A 13,680-nucleotide genomic window follows, 5' to 3' on the forward strand; every position below is an offset into this window, starting at 1 on the left:
CTGGGGCCCCGAGGTGCGACAGGCCACACCCCGCCCGAGAAGAGGAAGTTTCTTTGCACTGATGACTTGGCACCTGATTATTGGGGTGCGCTGGGGTGAATTGGCGTCCCTGGGGATTGGGCAAGGCCAGGGGGTTAGGCACGCCCCAAACACTTGCTCCCACCTCGGGATTTTAACTGTCTTAAATGCCCAGACGCTAACGGTAACTGCGCTTTCATGCCCACCGTGTAGGTAATACGTGGATTTCACTCACCGATGAGCTGATGTTTTCTACCCGCATTTTGTAAATATATACAGGCAGATTTCTGAAATACTGTTTCTTTCCTTTTTTGTCTTGGCCCTTGTTGATTAAAGCATTAGCCATACTACAATGATCACATTAATTTGATTCTACTCTTTAATAGGCTTCCTGAGTAAGTACGGATCAGTGAATGTAATCACCATGAATCAGAATAATTTGTCTCATCCTGGGAGCTAAAGTTCATTTAACAGAGCTGAGGTTTTAGGCATTGGGAAGCTAAATTGATCATTGATTTTGATTGTTCATTTTTAATGAAATCATTTTTAATCAAATAATTGTCTGTCTTAAGGAGACACGTGGGGGGCGGGGCAGGGGGGACGAACCAAGGTGAGAGGAGCTTCGTGTGCTTTGGCATACAACCTGGTCTATTTGGTCACCACGATCACCTGGGTTCTTTGTGCCCCTTCATCCTTAGTGCACTTGATCTTCTCAGTGGCACGCATGTTGGCCTGAAGTCTGAAAAGGCATTCTTAGTTTTAAGGTTATGGATTATTTGGCTCAATTTTACAGGCATTCGTTAACAAGTGCAGTGTTTGGTAGTGTTAATGTTCCTTGGGTACTATTAGTGATATTAAAGGTATATTGAAAGTAAAATATATGGAACCCTTATCATGTACCAGATATTATAGTGTGTGTGCTATTCACAGCTACACAATTGTGACCTGTTTAAGGACCGCCTTCTTCCTCTGTGGCATCTTCTCAACTCACCTTTATACATAAGAGGTCCTAGAGCTACTCAGTGCAAAGATGCCCAGGGAAGGCGAGAATGAACTGGAGAGACTGGGTTCTTCCCAACCCAGCAGCTGGGCCTCCCCTTAAAAAGCCACCAAATTATTTCAACCATACTTTTCAGAAAAGAGGAGCCCGGGTGACATAGCGGTTACTCATTGGACTGCTAACCGCAAGTTCAGCAGTTCAGAACTATCAGGAGCTTCTTGGGAGAAAGATGGGGCTTTGTACTCCCTTAAAGAGTTATAGTCTCAGAAACTCACAGGGGCAGTTCTACCAGTGAGTCTGTTTGTTTTTCAGAAAAGGAAGTGGCCTTGGTGGCTCTGTGGCTTAGGCATTGGATTGCTAATCATGAGGTCAGTGGTTCCAACCCACCAGCTGTTCCATGGGAGAAAGATGAGGCTGTCTGCTCCCATAAAGATTGACAATTTCGGAAACCCTATATAAGATTACTAAGAGTCCAAATTGACTCCATGACAGTGGGTTTGTTCGTTTGTTTGTGGGGTACACAGAGAAGAATCGTGGCCTTTTAATGGGGTCTTATTTGCTTTCAATTCTGTGAAACCTACAATGCTGAGCTGAAGGTGTTTGTGGAAATGACTTTGGGCATCATAATCATCGTTATGAATTGCTACTATCCCTTGGAAGAGTCTTGTCATGCCATCAGTTTATGTTACAGTCTTTACTATGGCTTATGTTTCTGTACTAGAGGTTTTTATTTAGGGTGGGAAAATACTCTGAAAGGGAATTAGGCTTCTGGAATACATGTAAATGGAGGTTATATGAAAAAGTCCTTTTTGGTTAAGATAATAATACCCGGGGTAAGCAAAAAGTAATGGAACAAAATCCTAGAAACTTTTATTAAATGAAACTTTTCAAAATGTGAAGCTCTTAATTCCTGAGACATCCTCCTTCTAAGAAGGCTATACATTTCTGAAGTTGGTGCTTCCGCCTCCCTCAGTCTTTCCCCAAAGAGTTCTGTAGGCTTTGATTGACAAGGGGACAACATGGCAGTTTGGGCATCCTTGAGGAACTTCACCTGGCTGCCTTTTCAATGTTCTTTGAGGATTGGGAACGAAAACACAAAGTCTGCGGCAAGATGAGGGCTACAGGGTGGAGGGGGTAAGGTTTCCCACTGAAATTCTCGTAGGACAGCCTGGGCTCCCCTCAAAGAATGCAAAGACACATTGTAATGGTGGGGACATTTTTCTCAGCACAGCTTTCCTGGCCAGTGCTGGTTTCTCACCACTGTAGTTTTCTGGGGGGGGGTTTGGTTTTGATTTTTTAAGTTTCCGCCTGATAAATCCCTGTGATTGTCCTCTGCCCTTTGAGCAAATATACCTTTGCAATTAAAAAAAAAACATCGTCATAACCCTCTGAGCAGTGACTTCTCTCCGTTGAGATGAACTAGCCAGCAGATAGATTCCCCCCAGAAGCCGCTGTTCTGCTCAGACCTTTATTTTTCAGGCACCCTGACAAGACAAAGACCAGTGCATTGCTGAGAGAACTTGTCTGCAGCCATGCACTGATGAAGGAGACGTGTTTAAAGACATTTTGTTGGGGGTGAAAGCATGCACGTGTGAACTGGAACTGTGGCCGCTGTGGCTTGTGGACATGCCCTTGCAGGGCTCCTGCCGCTCTATTGGAATGGAAATGACTTCAGTCCTTGCCCAGTGTCTTGCCAACCTCGAAACAGTAAAGCCGCAGATGCTTTTCCGCTCCTCGACCAGCCATCCGTACAGATTACACATCTGCCCATTCAAAGATACGAGAATGGAGAAACCAAGCTTCCCTGTTCCTTTTGCTATTCGGGGGCATCCACTAGTGTGAGAAGTCAAGAATTGTGTATTTTCAGCTTGATGGTCTGCATTTCTGCTTCAGGAGCCAAAATGAGAATTTCGTTTGTGTGCACCATCCCCCGCCTCCCCCACACACCTTTTTTTTTTAAGAGACGGTGATACTTGCCACTGTGTACCTTGAATTTCAAGTGAAAACAGTAACCAGTTTTTTAAAAGATCTGCCTCAAAAGATTTTTGCCCATTTCCCCAAATAACAGAACCAAACCCACTGCCATTCAGATAATTCTGACACGTAGCAACCACAGGACACCGACCTTCCCTGTAGGGTTGCCAGACAAACTGTCACATCTTTTTCCTGTCAGGGGCAGTGGGGTTCAGACCTATCAACAGCTGAACGATTAACCACTGTGCCACCACGGCTATTCCAAAATAGTTATAAATCTAATGGAATAACAGAATACAATACATGTGATTTTGAAGCCCCAGATTCCAGGGGTTTGGCTCTTTTGCCTTTTCAGGTGACAGACTTAAGCAAGGAGCTGTTTTCTATAATACCTGCTTCCACGAATGAAGCCTTTTCACTCTCAATCCCCAGGGGCTCCGTGAGTAATTCACTCCACTCAATCGTAAAGCAATTCCAAGCCAGTGGTGAAGCTGACATATATTTAAGTGAGGGCATAGTAGTGGCCATGACAAGTTAGATATGTGGTGGTACCGGTAGATGGAGCAGTGGAAACCTTAATACTTTATATTTGGCACAATAGGTAAGAGAAAGCAGTTGTATTTTCTAGTGTCCAAAGAAGCATCATGAAAGACTTCCCGGTAGAACTATGATATGATGCAAGCATGGCTTTCGATTGTGAGTCCCTTGTAATAATTGTAAGCACAAATGCAGATGGTTGGAAGGAGGACTATATTGGTAGGTCTCCATGACTGAATGGGAAGAGTGGGCTGCTAATGGGAGGAGACGAAGCAAACTTCAGGTTTCTAATCTTGGTTACAGCTGACATCTGCAAATGTTGAGTGAGGGTAGTTGATTAGAGGTTGATAATTTTGTTGGCCGCTTGTGTGCGATAGAGGGTATATATAAGCTTTGTAATCAGATCAACCCAAACCAAAATCATTGTCATTGAGTCAAGGCCAATTCATAGTGACTTCACAGGACAGGGTAGAACTGCCCCTGAAAGCTTCTGAGACCAACTCTTCAGGAGAGTATTAGAATGCCCATCGTTCTCCTGAGGAGTGGCTGGTACTTTCAAGTGACTGCCCTTGCGGGTTACAGCCCAATTTTAACCCTCTGCCACCAGGGCTTCTGTAAGCAGACCAGTCCGTGTAAATCTGACTCCACAGTTTTCCAAAAGTGCTGTTGTAGACAATTTTTGTAAACTCTCTGGGTTTCAGTTTTCTCATTTGTAAAAGGGAATAAAATTACTGACATTGTATGAATTTGACAAAATTTAGAAATAAAAGAGTTGCCACATAATAGGTAGTTGCTGCTGATACCATATATGCTGTTTCCACTGTATTCCATTTTTCATGTTAAACTTAAGGTAGATTAAACCAAAACCAAATCTGGTGCCAACGAGTCAATTCTGCCTCATAGCAAACCCCTAGGACAGAATAAACTGCTCTAAAGAGTTTCCAACCCTGGACTGTATATGGGGGCAGATTGCTGTACCTTTCTCCCATTGCATGGCTGGTGGGTTTGAACCACTGACCTTGCACTTAGTAGCCAAATACTTAACCGCACACAACTAAGGCTGCTAAACTAGAATAAATTCAATGATATTCTATGATTTATGTATTCTGTTTCATTACTTTTCTTTGGAATGGGTACAAATATGGATCTCTTCCAGTCAGTTGGCAAGTAGCAGTCTTCCAAATTTCTTGGCATAGAAGAGTGAGTGCTTCCAGTGTTTCATCAGCTTGTTAAAAGTTTTCAATTGGTGTTCTATCAATTACTAGAGCTTTGTTTTTGGCTAGTACTTTCAATGCAGCTTGACTTTGCAGTACCATTGTTTCTTGTTCATATGCTACCTCTTGAAATAGTTGACTGTTGACTAGTTTTTTTGTACAGTGACTGTGTATTCTTTACATCTTCTTTGTTGGGTCCACCACTGACAGATAAGTGGCGGAAGCAGATTTTTACGAGGATTAGGCACTTTGTAAAAATTTAGAGGACTAGTAAATGATAGATATGTTTAATTCTCAATGTTTCTGAAATTAAGATATATCTTGAAAGAGTTTCTCTGAGACTTATTACTTCAGTTGGAATCCTACAAACAACATGTCTTCAAATGGTGGAAATGTGGTAGTTTATGTCTAGCTCTCTCTTACCATTCAGTTGTAAAAGCAAAGTCTGAATTTCCACAAGTTGGTCAGGTTTTTAGATAATTGTGGGGCCAAGACAACTAGGAAGACACTGAAATATGTGCCAAGTGATGGTTGAGTGAGAAATGAGAAATTGTGTTTCTCTCTCCAGACCATAGTCATCCAACAATCAGAAACATCTCAAGGAAACCAAAACCTTAACCCACTGCCATCTAATTGATTCCTCCCACAGCGACCCTGTGTGGGACTTCCTAGGCTGTAAACCTTTATTGGAGCAGACACCACCTCTAAACTCCTTGCCTTCTTGTCACTTCTGACTCACGGCGACCCTAGTCTCGTCTTTCTCCCACAGAATATCTGTGTACCTTTGGCAAGCAGCCCAACAATTACCTGAGAGGCCACTAGGACTGTTAGAAGGGCTAATTCAGGCCGACTCTTAAGGGTATTGTCTTCTAACCTATGTAACAAGCCCACCAGGTGTTTTTTGTTATTCTTGTTCAGAATGTACATAGCAGAACATACATCAGGTCAACAACTTCTCCTTCTACAATTCAGTGTCAATAATTACATTCTTCAAGTAGTACTACCATTCTTATCCTCCTTTTCCAAATTGTTCCTGTCCCATTAGCATAAACCCAGTTTCCTATCTAATCTTTTGAGTTGCTCTTGTCAGTTTGGGCCAAAAAGAACGCAGTACTCAAGGCAGACACTCTTTAGTAGTTAAACTAACTAATGATTTCCGATGCTCTGATAAAGTTTGAGGACTAGGTTATAGAGGCAGGAGGCCCTGACTGGTGCAAACAGTTAAGTCCTCCACTGATCACCAAAGGGATGGAGGCTAGAGGCCCCCAGAGGTGCCTGGGGAGAAAGGCTTGGTGGTCTACTGAAAAAGCAGCCACTGAAAATCACTCCGAGCCTGGTTCTGCCGCGACACCCACAGGGTCACCTGTGTCAGAATCGACTCCTGGACAACTGGTGTGCTTTGGGTTTCATTTAGAAGAAGGACGGTCACTGTGGCCGGCAGTTTCCTGGAGGAGGAAGAAGTTGAACAGGACCCTTCCGTTTGGAAGTGAGGTGACAGAGAGGTCTTAGCTGTGTGAGAACCCTACACAGTATTCAAGGACCATGTTGTGACCCTACACACTCGTCAAGGACAAGGCTCTAGTGATGCTTGTGTTTCACCACCTCCTGCATCTCCCCTTCTTGCCCGGGCCTTAGGTCAGGGCCTTTGTGTCTACTACTGTCCTATTAGTACAATATTGTCCTAACTCTCCTCCCTGTGTGCGTTCCCACATCTCCCCAACCTGCAGCATGCCCCCCCCCCGAACACACACACACACACACACACACACACACACACACACACACACACTGCTGCAACAGTGATCTTTCTAAAGCATACATCTGGTCATGGTATTTTCCTGGTACAGACTGATATGAGAGCCTGGGAGAGAGCTCCCTGTGTCCTTTCTAGAGGAATTTAGATTCAGTAGAGAACGCTGCACTTTGGATCAGACGCAGGCTGCCAGCGTCTATTCTCTGGCCTGCATGATCAGCTCCAGTGTCCTCAGGGGGGCTCTACAGCTTTTCACGATACAGCCCTGTTTTCTTCTCATGTCTTTTAATGGGTTTTTCTCACACTGCAAATGACACTGGCTGTGTTGAACAGTTTGTGTATGTTACCAGGTACTTCATGCAGCCAGGCCTTTGTGCTACTGTACCCCATCTTCCCACTGGGGTCCTTTCAGAGAAGCTTCTACATATGTCGTGGTGCAGCTCCAGGATCATTTCTTTTGAGCCAGAGCCTTTCCTGACTTCACAAGGTTAGCAAGGACCTTGCCGCCCCCTTTGTGTTTTATTCAGACTTACTGTAGCCTGCCTTCAACAGTTCCCACACACTTGTGTTCTGTTACCCACCCCCACGCCCTCCTTGACTAGATGAACTAACTTGAAGAAATGTGGTGTCCTATTCAGTTTTGTACCCTAGCTTCTACACATGGTTGGTGGAAATAAATGTTGGTTGAAGAAATGAAATTGTGAGGAAAACAAACAAACAAATGAACCAGACTTGAAAAAATAAAAATTAGCATCTTACTATCAGAAGATAGTAAGATCAGTTTGCTGGATGGTAAGTTCATTTAATGGAGAGTGGGAACTATATATGGAAAGATATTTTCCAATCAGATTATGGAGAATTTAAGTTAAACCTGCAAGTCTGAGCAGGAAAGATCCCAAGATAAATGGAGCCCTTTTTAAAAAACAGTTCAACACCTACCTGACAGCGCAGATTGCTAAAGGCAATCTAAATATTACAGGTTGCAGAAATATTTCAGACAGCAGAGATAGCAAAGACACCCTGAAGAGTCACGGCCAATAAACATTTGAGAATAGTCTGCAGTGAGAAAAGGCTAGTGGAGGGAGAAGAATAAGGAAGAAATGGAAGCATTCCTGAAAGGTACTTCAGATGCTGCAGGATGAGGGGAATCGGAATGAGCTCAAGGACAGTGGGCACACGAAGAAGAGGCTGCTGAAGGCGTAGAGATTCAGAATGTGCTTTGTGTAGCACTTTTCCAAGACAGCAAGTGTTTGCTGATGTCCCTACAACCACATTCTTCATTAATTTTGATGGCTTCATGTTGACTTTTGCCATCGGTCTGTGTTCAAGACCAAAGCAGGTCTACTCAGCATAGCCTTTAATAAGGGAAACCTAGGATTAGGGAAACTGGACATCACTGTCATTTCTAGGCACTGTTTTTGTTATACTTTTAGTATGAAAAGCAAATAAATGATAGGTGAAGTCCAAAACCTAACAGCCAGACCTACTGCCAGGGAGGATTTCCGAGCCTGTAAATCTCTGCTGGAGCAGGTAGCCTCATCCTGCCCCCACAGAGCATTATAGATGAATGAACATTGCTTACTAGAATAGAAAAAGAGGAAATTTTCAAGTATACAAAATCTGTGCCAGAGAAGCCCCAGCACGCTTATATAGGTGAGACATTGACCCACTGCTGCTGCTGAATGGTTGTCTATTTCTAAACTGACCCTCTAGGACAGTAGGGTTTGTAGGGTTATCAGTGCTATGTCTTTTTTTTTTTAAATCATTTTATTGGGAGCTCTTACAGATATTGTAACAACCCATAATTCAATTAGATCAAGCATGATTTTACAATTGCTGCCACCATCAGTTTCAAAACATTTTCTTTCGCCTTGAACTTTTTAATATCAGCTCCTTTTTATCCCCTCCCTCCTCCACCCTCTTCCCAGAAGACCTCATTATATTAATTTTTTTTCTTTTTCTTTTTTCCCCTCATCGTACACCATCCAGTGTATCCGTTCAACTACAATTCTGTTATTCATTCCCCTTGAGTGGGATTATACAGTCATTATTGCTATAAATTTCATCTTCCCCATCTTCCCAGCCCCCCTCTTCCCTCACCCTCAGGGAATCACTACTCCCGTTACTGTTTCTGAAGGGTTTATCTAGCTTGGATTTCATTCATCGAGTGATCTTAATTATACAAATGAGCATACGCAGGTCTAACAAGATTAATGAGGTAAAACTAAGACCATAATACTAAGGGGAGGAAATATTAAAGAACTAGAGGATGGTTGTGTGTTTCATCAGTACTATAAGCAACTACCTCAACCCTCCTCTCCTGAGTGATGACTGATGGGTTCACACCATCATCCTTACAGTTAGCAACTGAAACTTAACCCTTTGTGCCACCAGGGATCCTTTGAACCCTGACACAACCTCAGAATTATTAACATTGTTTATGGAAGCCACTAAAACTTTAAGGCAGTTAGTATCGGATATAAACTAACTTACTATTCATTTTAGATGATGTTCAAAAGGTAAAAATACTGTGATTTTTTTTACATAAAAATGTGATAAAATAAAAATATGTAATTTTTTTTCACTCCATTCTGATTTTTTTAAGTTACTAAAAATCTCAAATCAATGGTTTTAATATGCTCATTACTTATCCTAGATATACTACTCAAAATCTTAATCATGGTAAGATACTTCATATCATCAGAAACCAAACTTACAATAAAACCATTATTGGTCAAGGGAAGAAAGAAAATCAAGTAAAAATCAAGGCATACATTGGTTCACATTTATCAGAAACCTCTGTCCATTTTTATCTAGCTTCTTAGTTTCTTTTCTTTATTTCACAAATATTTACTAGCTACCCACTACATATGGTAGATGACAGAGAGCCATCAGAATAAAACTGGCAAAACCTGTTCCTCCTCTGGAGCTTACTTGGGTTTTTGTTTGCTTAATTTATATGCAGCCTCAAAATTTCTCAGGTTCTCCAGCCTTAACAGCACCACCATTTAAAATGTTGTGTGGATTTCCCTTAGGGATGAGTTACTATTACCAGCAATGACCTTAAACAGCAAGGTTGTAGTAGAATGTATGCTGAAGTGGGAATCGCCTGGTCTGGCTACTTTTCCAGACCAGCCTTCAGATTCCCTTATTTAGATTCTACAGTGTCTTGTGGACCAGTGTATACTTTGTATCAATATACTTTGTACTTTGTATCAATATAAAGTGCGAAAAGGAATGCAAAGATACATGAAAACAATGTTATATGTAATCATACTTTTTTTTTATCAGAAACCCTAATGATGAAAAATATAGATCTATCCGGATTGGAAACACAGCTTTTTCTACTAGACTCTTGCCTGTCAGAGGAGCTGTGGAATGTTTATTTGAAATGGGATTTGAAGAAGTAAGTATGTTCAGTTGTTTTCTCTCCCTCATTATACAAAGCATTCTGTGCAATGTTGATGGGTCATCGAGTGAGATAGTGGTGTGGTTTTACTGTGCCTTTTAAAAGACACACTATCAAGCTTAACTCCTGTGCCTGCAGTTATAATCCCACTCGGCAATAGATTCCTTATGTGAATGAGGTAGATTAGTATAAGGTGTGTTTAATTAAGCCAGGATGGCTTGTAGTACACACGTGTGTTAAAAGCATGTGAAACTGTTCTGCGTAGATTTGTAAGCAAGCCCTGGCATACCCTGCTTCCAGGGCACTCCATTCCTACCAGGAAGTGTGAGCTTGAGAAGTTCTGATTCTCTGGGAAGGTGGCGTGTGGTTCGGAGATGCCAGCCGTTCCTGGAGGCAGAATCTTTGATGTGGTGACAATACTGAAATTGAATGCCCATGCTTGCATGCATATGGGGTATTCCACCACTACTCTTAAAACAATTTTTTCTCGAGATCTGAAAGAGTAGACTAAACAAGCAATGATGCAAGCAACCATGAATAAGGTGAGATAGATTGCACACCACGGAGCGCTCCAAGGAGCCAAGAAGCAGAAGCTGAGACAAGACCAAGGCCTCCCCCAGAGCCCCAGAAAGAAAGCCTTCCCTAAAGCTGGCGCCTGGAATTTGAATTTGTAGCCTCCTCAACCGAGAAGATAAATTTCTGCTTGTTGAAGCCCCCCCCGCCCCCCCATTTCTTTTATTTCTATTCCAGCAGCATGAGAGCACTACAACAGAGAGAAAAATCATTCTGGGGAACCTGTGGAACTAGTTGTTTCTTCACCTGTTAATCATTTAAAAGTTACAGCGACTTTTATTGTAGAATCATGCTAAATTCTTAACAACTCTACCACAGGGGGGAAAACCATCTCCATCTTGTAAAACCATAGGGTCTATCTTGCAACCCAAGGACCATATGTAGTTCCCTTGAGACGCAACAAAAAAACCTAATGTGAGCACACCTGAGTACTAATACTTTACAACCGCCTGCCACCGTTAAGAAATGGAAAACATGTGATGTAAATATGGAAAAGCTGAGTTCATTTCCAACACAAGAGTTCTCCTCTGTGACCAGAGAGAAGGGTTAAAGTGGTTTTGTTTGTGTATTTTGGGTTAAAAAAAAGGTTGGTATATCTGTCTTCTGGAATCTTGTGGTGTGTACGTCACAACGTAGTTTAATATTATGATATGATACAAGTAATTATCAAGGATTGTTGAATTTTTTTCCCTCCTTATATGTTTATTTATTTCTTTTCCCTTCCTTATATGTTTCACCACATTTGGTTTATGCAGTACTGGAGGCAATTGAACCAGGCCAATGACACAACATAGTCTTTGCTCAGGAGAGTCAAGGCTGTAGGAATCATGAAAAGTGATGTGTTGAGCTGCAACAGGACACACTTTCCCTCCCATCACTCTGCTTTCCTTCAGGCCCTGGAGATATGGTGGTGAATTAGATCGCTCCGGATCCCCGGTCCCATTTTAAACAGGCAATAGATACATAAACAAAGAAAGGGTGTGAAGAAGATATTAAGACAGTCATGCAAGAAAAGGCTGGAGTGGCAGGCAGCTGCTTTTTAATGAGTGGTCAGGGAAACCTTTTTCTGAAGAACTGGCATCAGAGGTGGAACTGACTGACAAGCAGCAGCCAGCTGTGCTAAGGTCTCAGGTAAGAGGAGTGGCATCTGCCAAGGACTCTGGGCAGGAATGCCTTTGGCATAGAAAGTACCTGCGAAAGCATGTAGAGGCCAGAACATTGGGGGTGGAGGTGGAGGTGGAGGGCTATGGACTTTATTCCAAGTGAAATGGAAGGCATTGCAAGGTTTAAGGAGGGAAAAATATATTTAAGCTCACTGGCTATTGTAAAGAGAATATATATAGAGAGAGTTCATATATTTAATATATTAAGTACATATATATGGCTTCAAAAAGTTCATGGAAAATGGAATTAAACTGATGGAGTTTTCACACACACTTTAGAATAGGATGAAGGCAAGGGATGAAGCAGGGAGATGATGAGAAAGCTTTTTGTTTTCATCTAGATTTGAGACTAGTGGTTTGTATACGCTCTTAGGAGGAGTGAGTTTTTTTTATTTCTTTTGTTCCCTGTGTTAGTAGCTCCTAAAACAGTGCTGGTGCATTTAAAAACCAAATGGAACTAATTGTCATCAAGTTGTTTCTGTCTCAGGACAGCCCCTCACATGCCAGAGTGCTGCTCCATTGGGCTTCAGAAACAGATCACCAGCCCTTTCTTCTGCGGTTCCTCTGGTTCAGTTAGAACAGTCAGCCTTTCAGTGAGATTGACATTTAACCATGTGCACCACCCAGGAAGTCTTGCTGGTGCATTTAGGCACTCTAAAGAGGCATTTGTTGATTTAAAGGTTGACAGTCATTGAGGTGGAGAAAATGGGTCCAGGATTTATTTTTGAAGCACACCCAACAGGCCTTCCTGGAGGAATCGGGGAAAACCTCTAGGTTTCGGTTTAAGCAACTGAGTGACAGGAGTGCCCTTAATCGAGATGAAGAAATCCTAGAAAATAGCAGGTCTCAAGGGAGCAGTCGCTACACCACCAGGCTCCTTGAAGGGAAAAACTGTGTATGTGACCCAAATTTAACTTCGCAGGGTGGTTCTCAACTGGAAGCAGCGAGGGAGTGCCTGCCCTCCCCGCCCTCCTTGTGCCTTTGTGAAGACGGGTAACTGGAAATGGGTGGCAGCAGTTTTGATTGTCCTACTGAAGGGAAGTTCTTACCAGTATTTCGTGGGCGGTGGTCAGGTGTGCTGCATACCCTACAATGAGAACGGTCTCACCAGAAAGCCTCTTTGGGCACCGCTGAGTCTGTTCCGACTCACAGGAACCCTGGGAGCACAGAACGAACCCCACCTGGTCCTGTGCCTCCTCACAGCCATCGCGCTGTTTGAACCCATGTGGCAGCCTCGGTGTCCATCTGTCTTGTCAAGGGTCATCTTTTCACTGACCCTCCACCTTACCAAGCGTGATGTTCTTTTCCATGAACTGATCTCCCATGATAACCTGTCCCAAATATGTGAGAGGTGCAGTCTTACTCTCCTGGCTTTTAAGGAACATTCTGGCTATACTTCTTTTATTTTATTTTTTGTCGTTGTTCATGTAACCACAGACATCACCATATCCAAATCTTCATTTCTCTAGGACTTTGCTAGAATATAAGTTCTTCACTGGAAGAGTGAGACATCTAAAACCGATGTATGCATTCTCCTGGCATTTTCGGTGTTATTTACATGTATCTGAGCCTTTCTTTCTTTGTTTACAAAGTAAATGAATTCTTTTTCCAGGCTATTTTAGCTAAGTACCATAAAATGGGTGGCCGCAAAGGATGAATTCTCACATTTTCTAAGGGAAGAACCTTCCTTGGGGGCCTCAGTTGTTCAGTGCCTTGTGGCAGAGTAATTCCTTTCTCTATTTCTGTCCTCGTGTGGCTGTCTCTGCTCTGTGTACCTCTTCTCCTCTTACAGGATGCCATTCCTACTGGTTTAGGACTCACCCTACTCCAGTATCATGTTAATTTAAAGCATCTTCAAAGTGTCGATTTCCCAAGAAGGTCACGTTCACACAGATACCAGAGGTTAAGACTTTGGTGTGACTTTTTGGAGGTTACACAATTCAGTCTTCATAGCCTACTGAAAGCCAAACCACTACTATCAATCAACTCTGATTTGTTTGGTTTTTGGGGTTGTTTTTTTTTTTAAATCATTTTATTAG

General features: G+C 42.5%; 1 protein-coding gene across 1 annotated transcript in view; it reads left to right on the forward strand.

Moving 5' to 3' along the window:
* Positions 1–2,644: 2,644 nt before the first annotated feature.
* Positions 2,645–13,680, forward strand: part of NGLY1 (N-glycanase 1) — a 63,826-nt gene continuing 52,790 nt past the window's right edge. Inside the window, exons 1-2 of the mRNA XM_045297685.1 lie at positions 2,645–2,856; positions 9,788–9,902. Of these exons, the coding sequence (XP_045153620.1) occupies positions 2,645–2,856; positions 9,788–9,902 (327 nt within the window). The remainder of the gene's footprint in view (positions 2,857–9,787; positions 9,903–13,680) is intronic.

The sequence above is a fragment of the Echinops telfairi genome, unplaced genomic scaffold (assembly GCF_000313985.2).
Source record: "Echinops telfairi isolate 266 unplaced genomic scaffold, ASM31398v2 ScPeMD7_7420;HRSCAF=8458, whole genome shotgun sequence".
Lineage (NCBI taxonomy): Eukaryota > Metazoa > Chordata > Mammalia > Afrosoricida > Tenrecidae > Echinops > Echinops telfairi.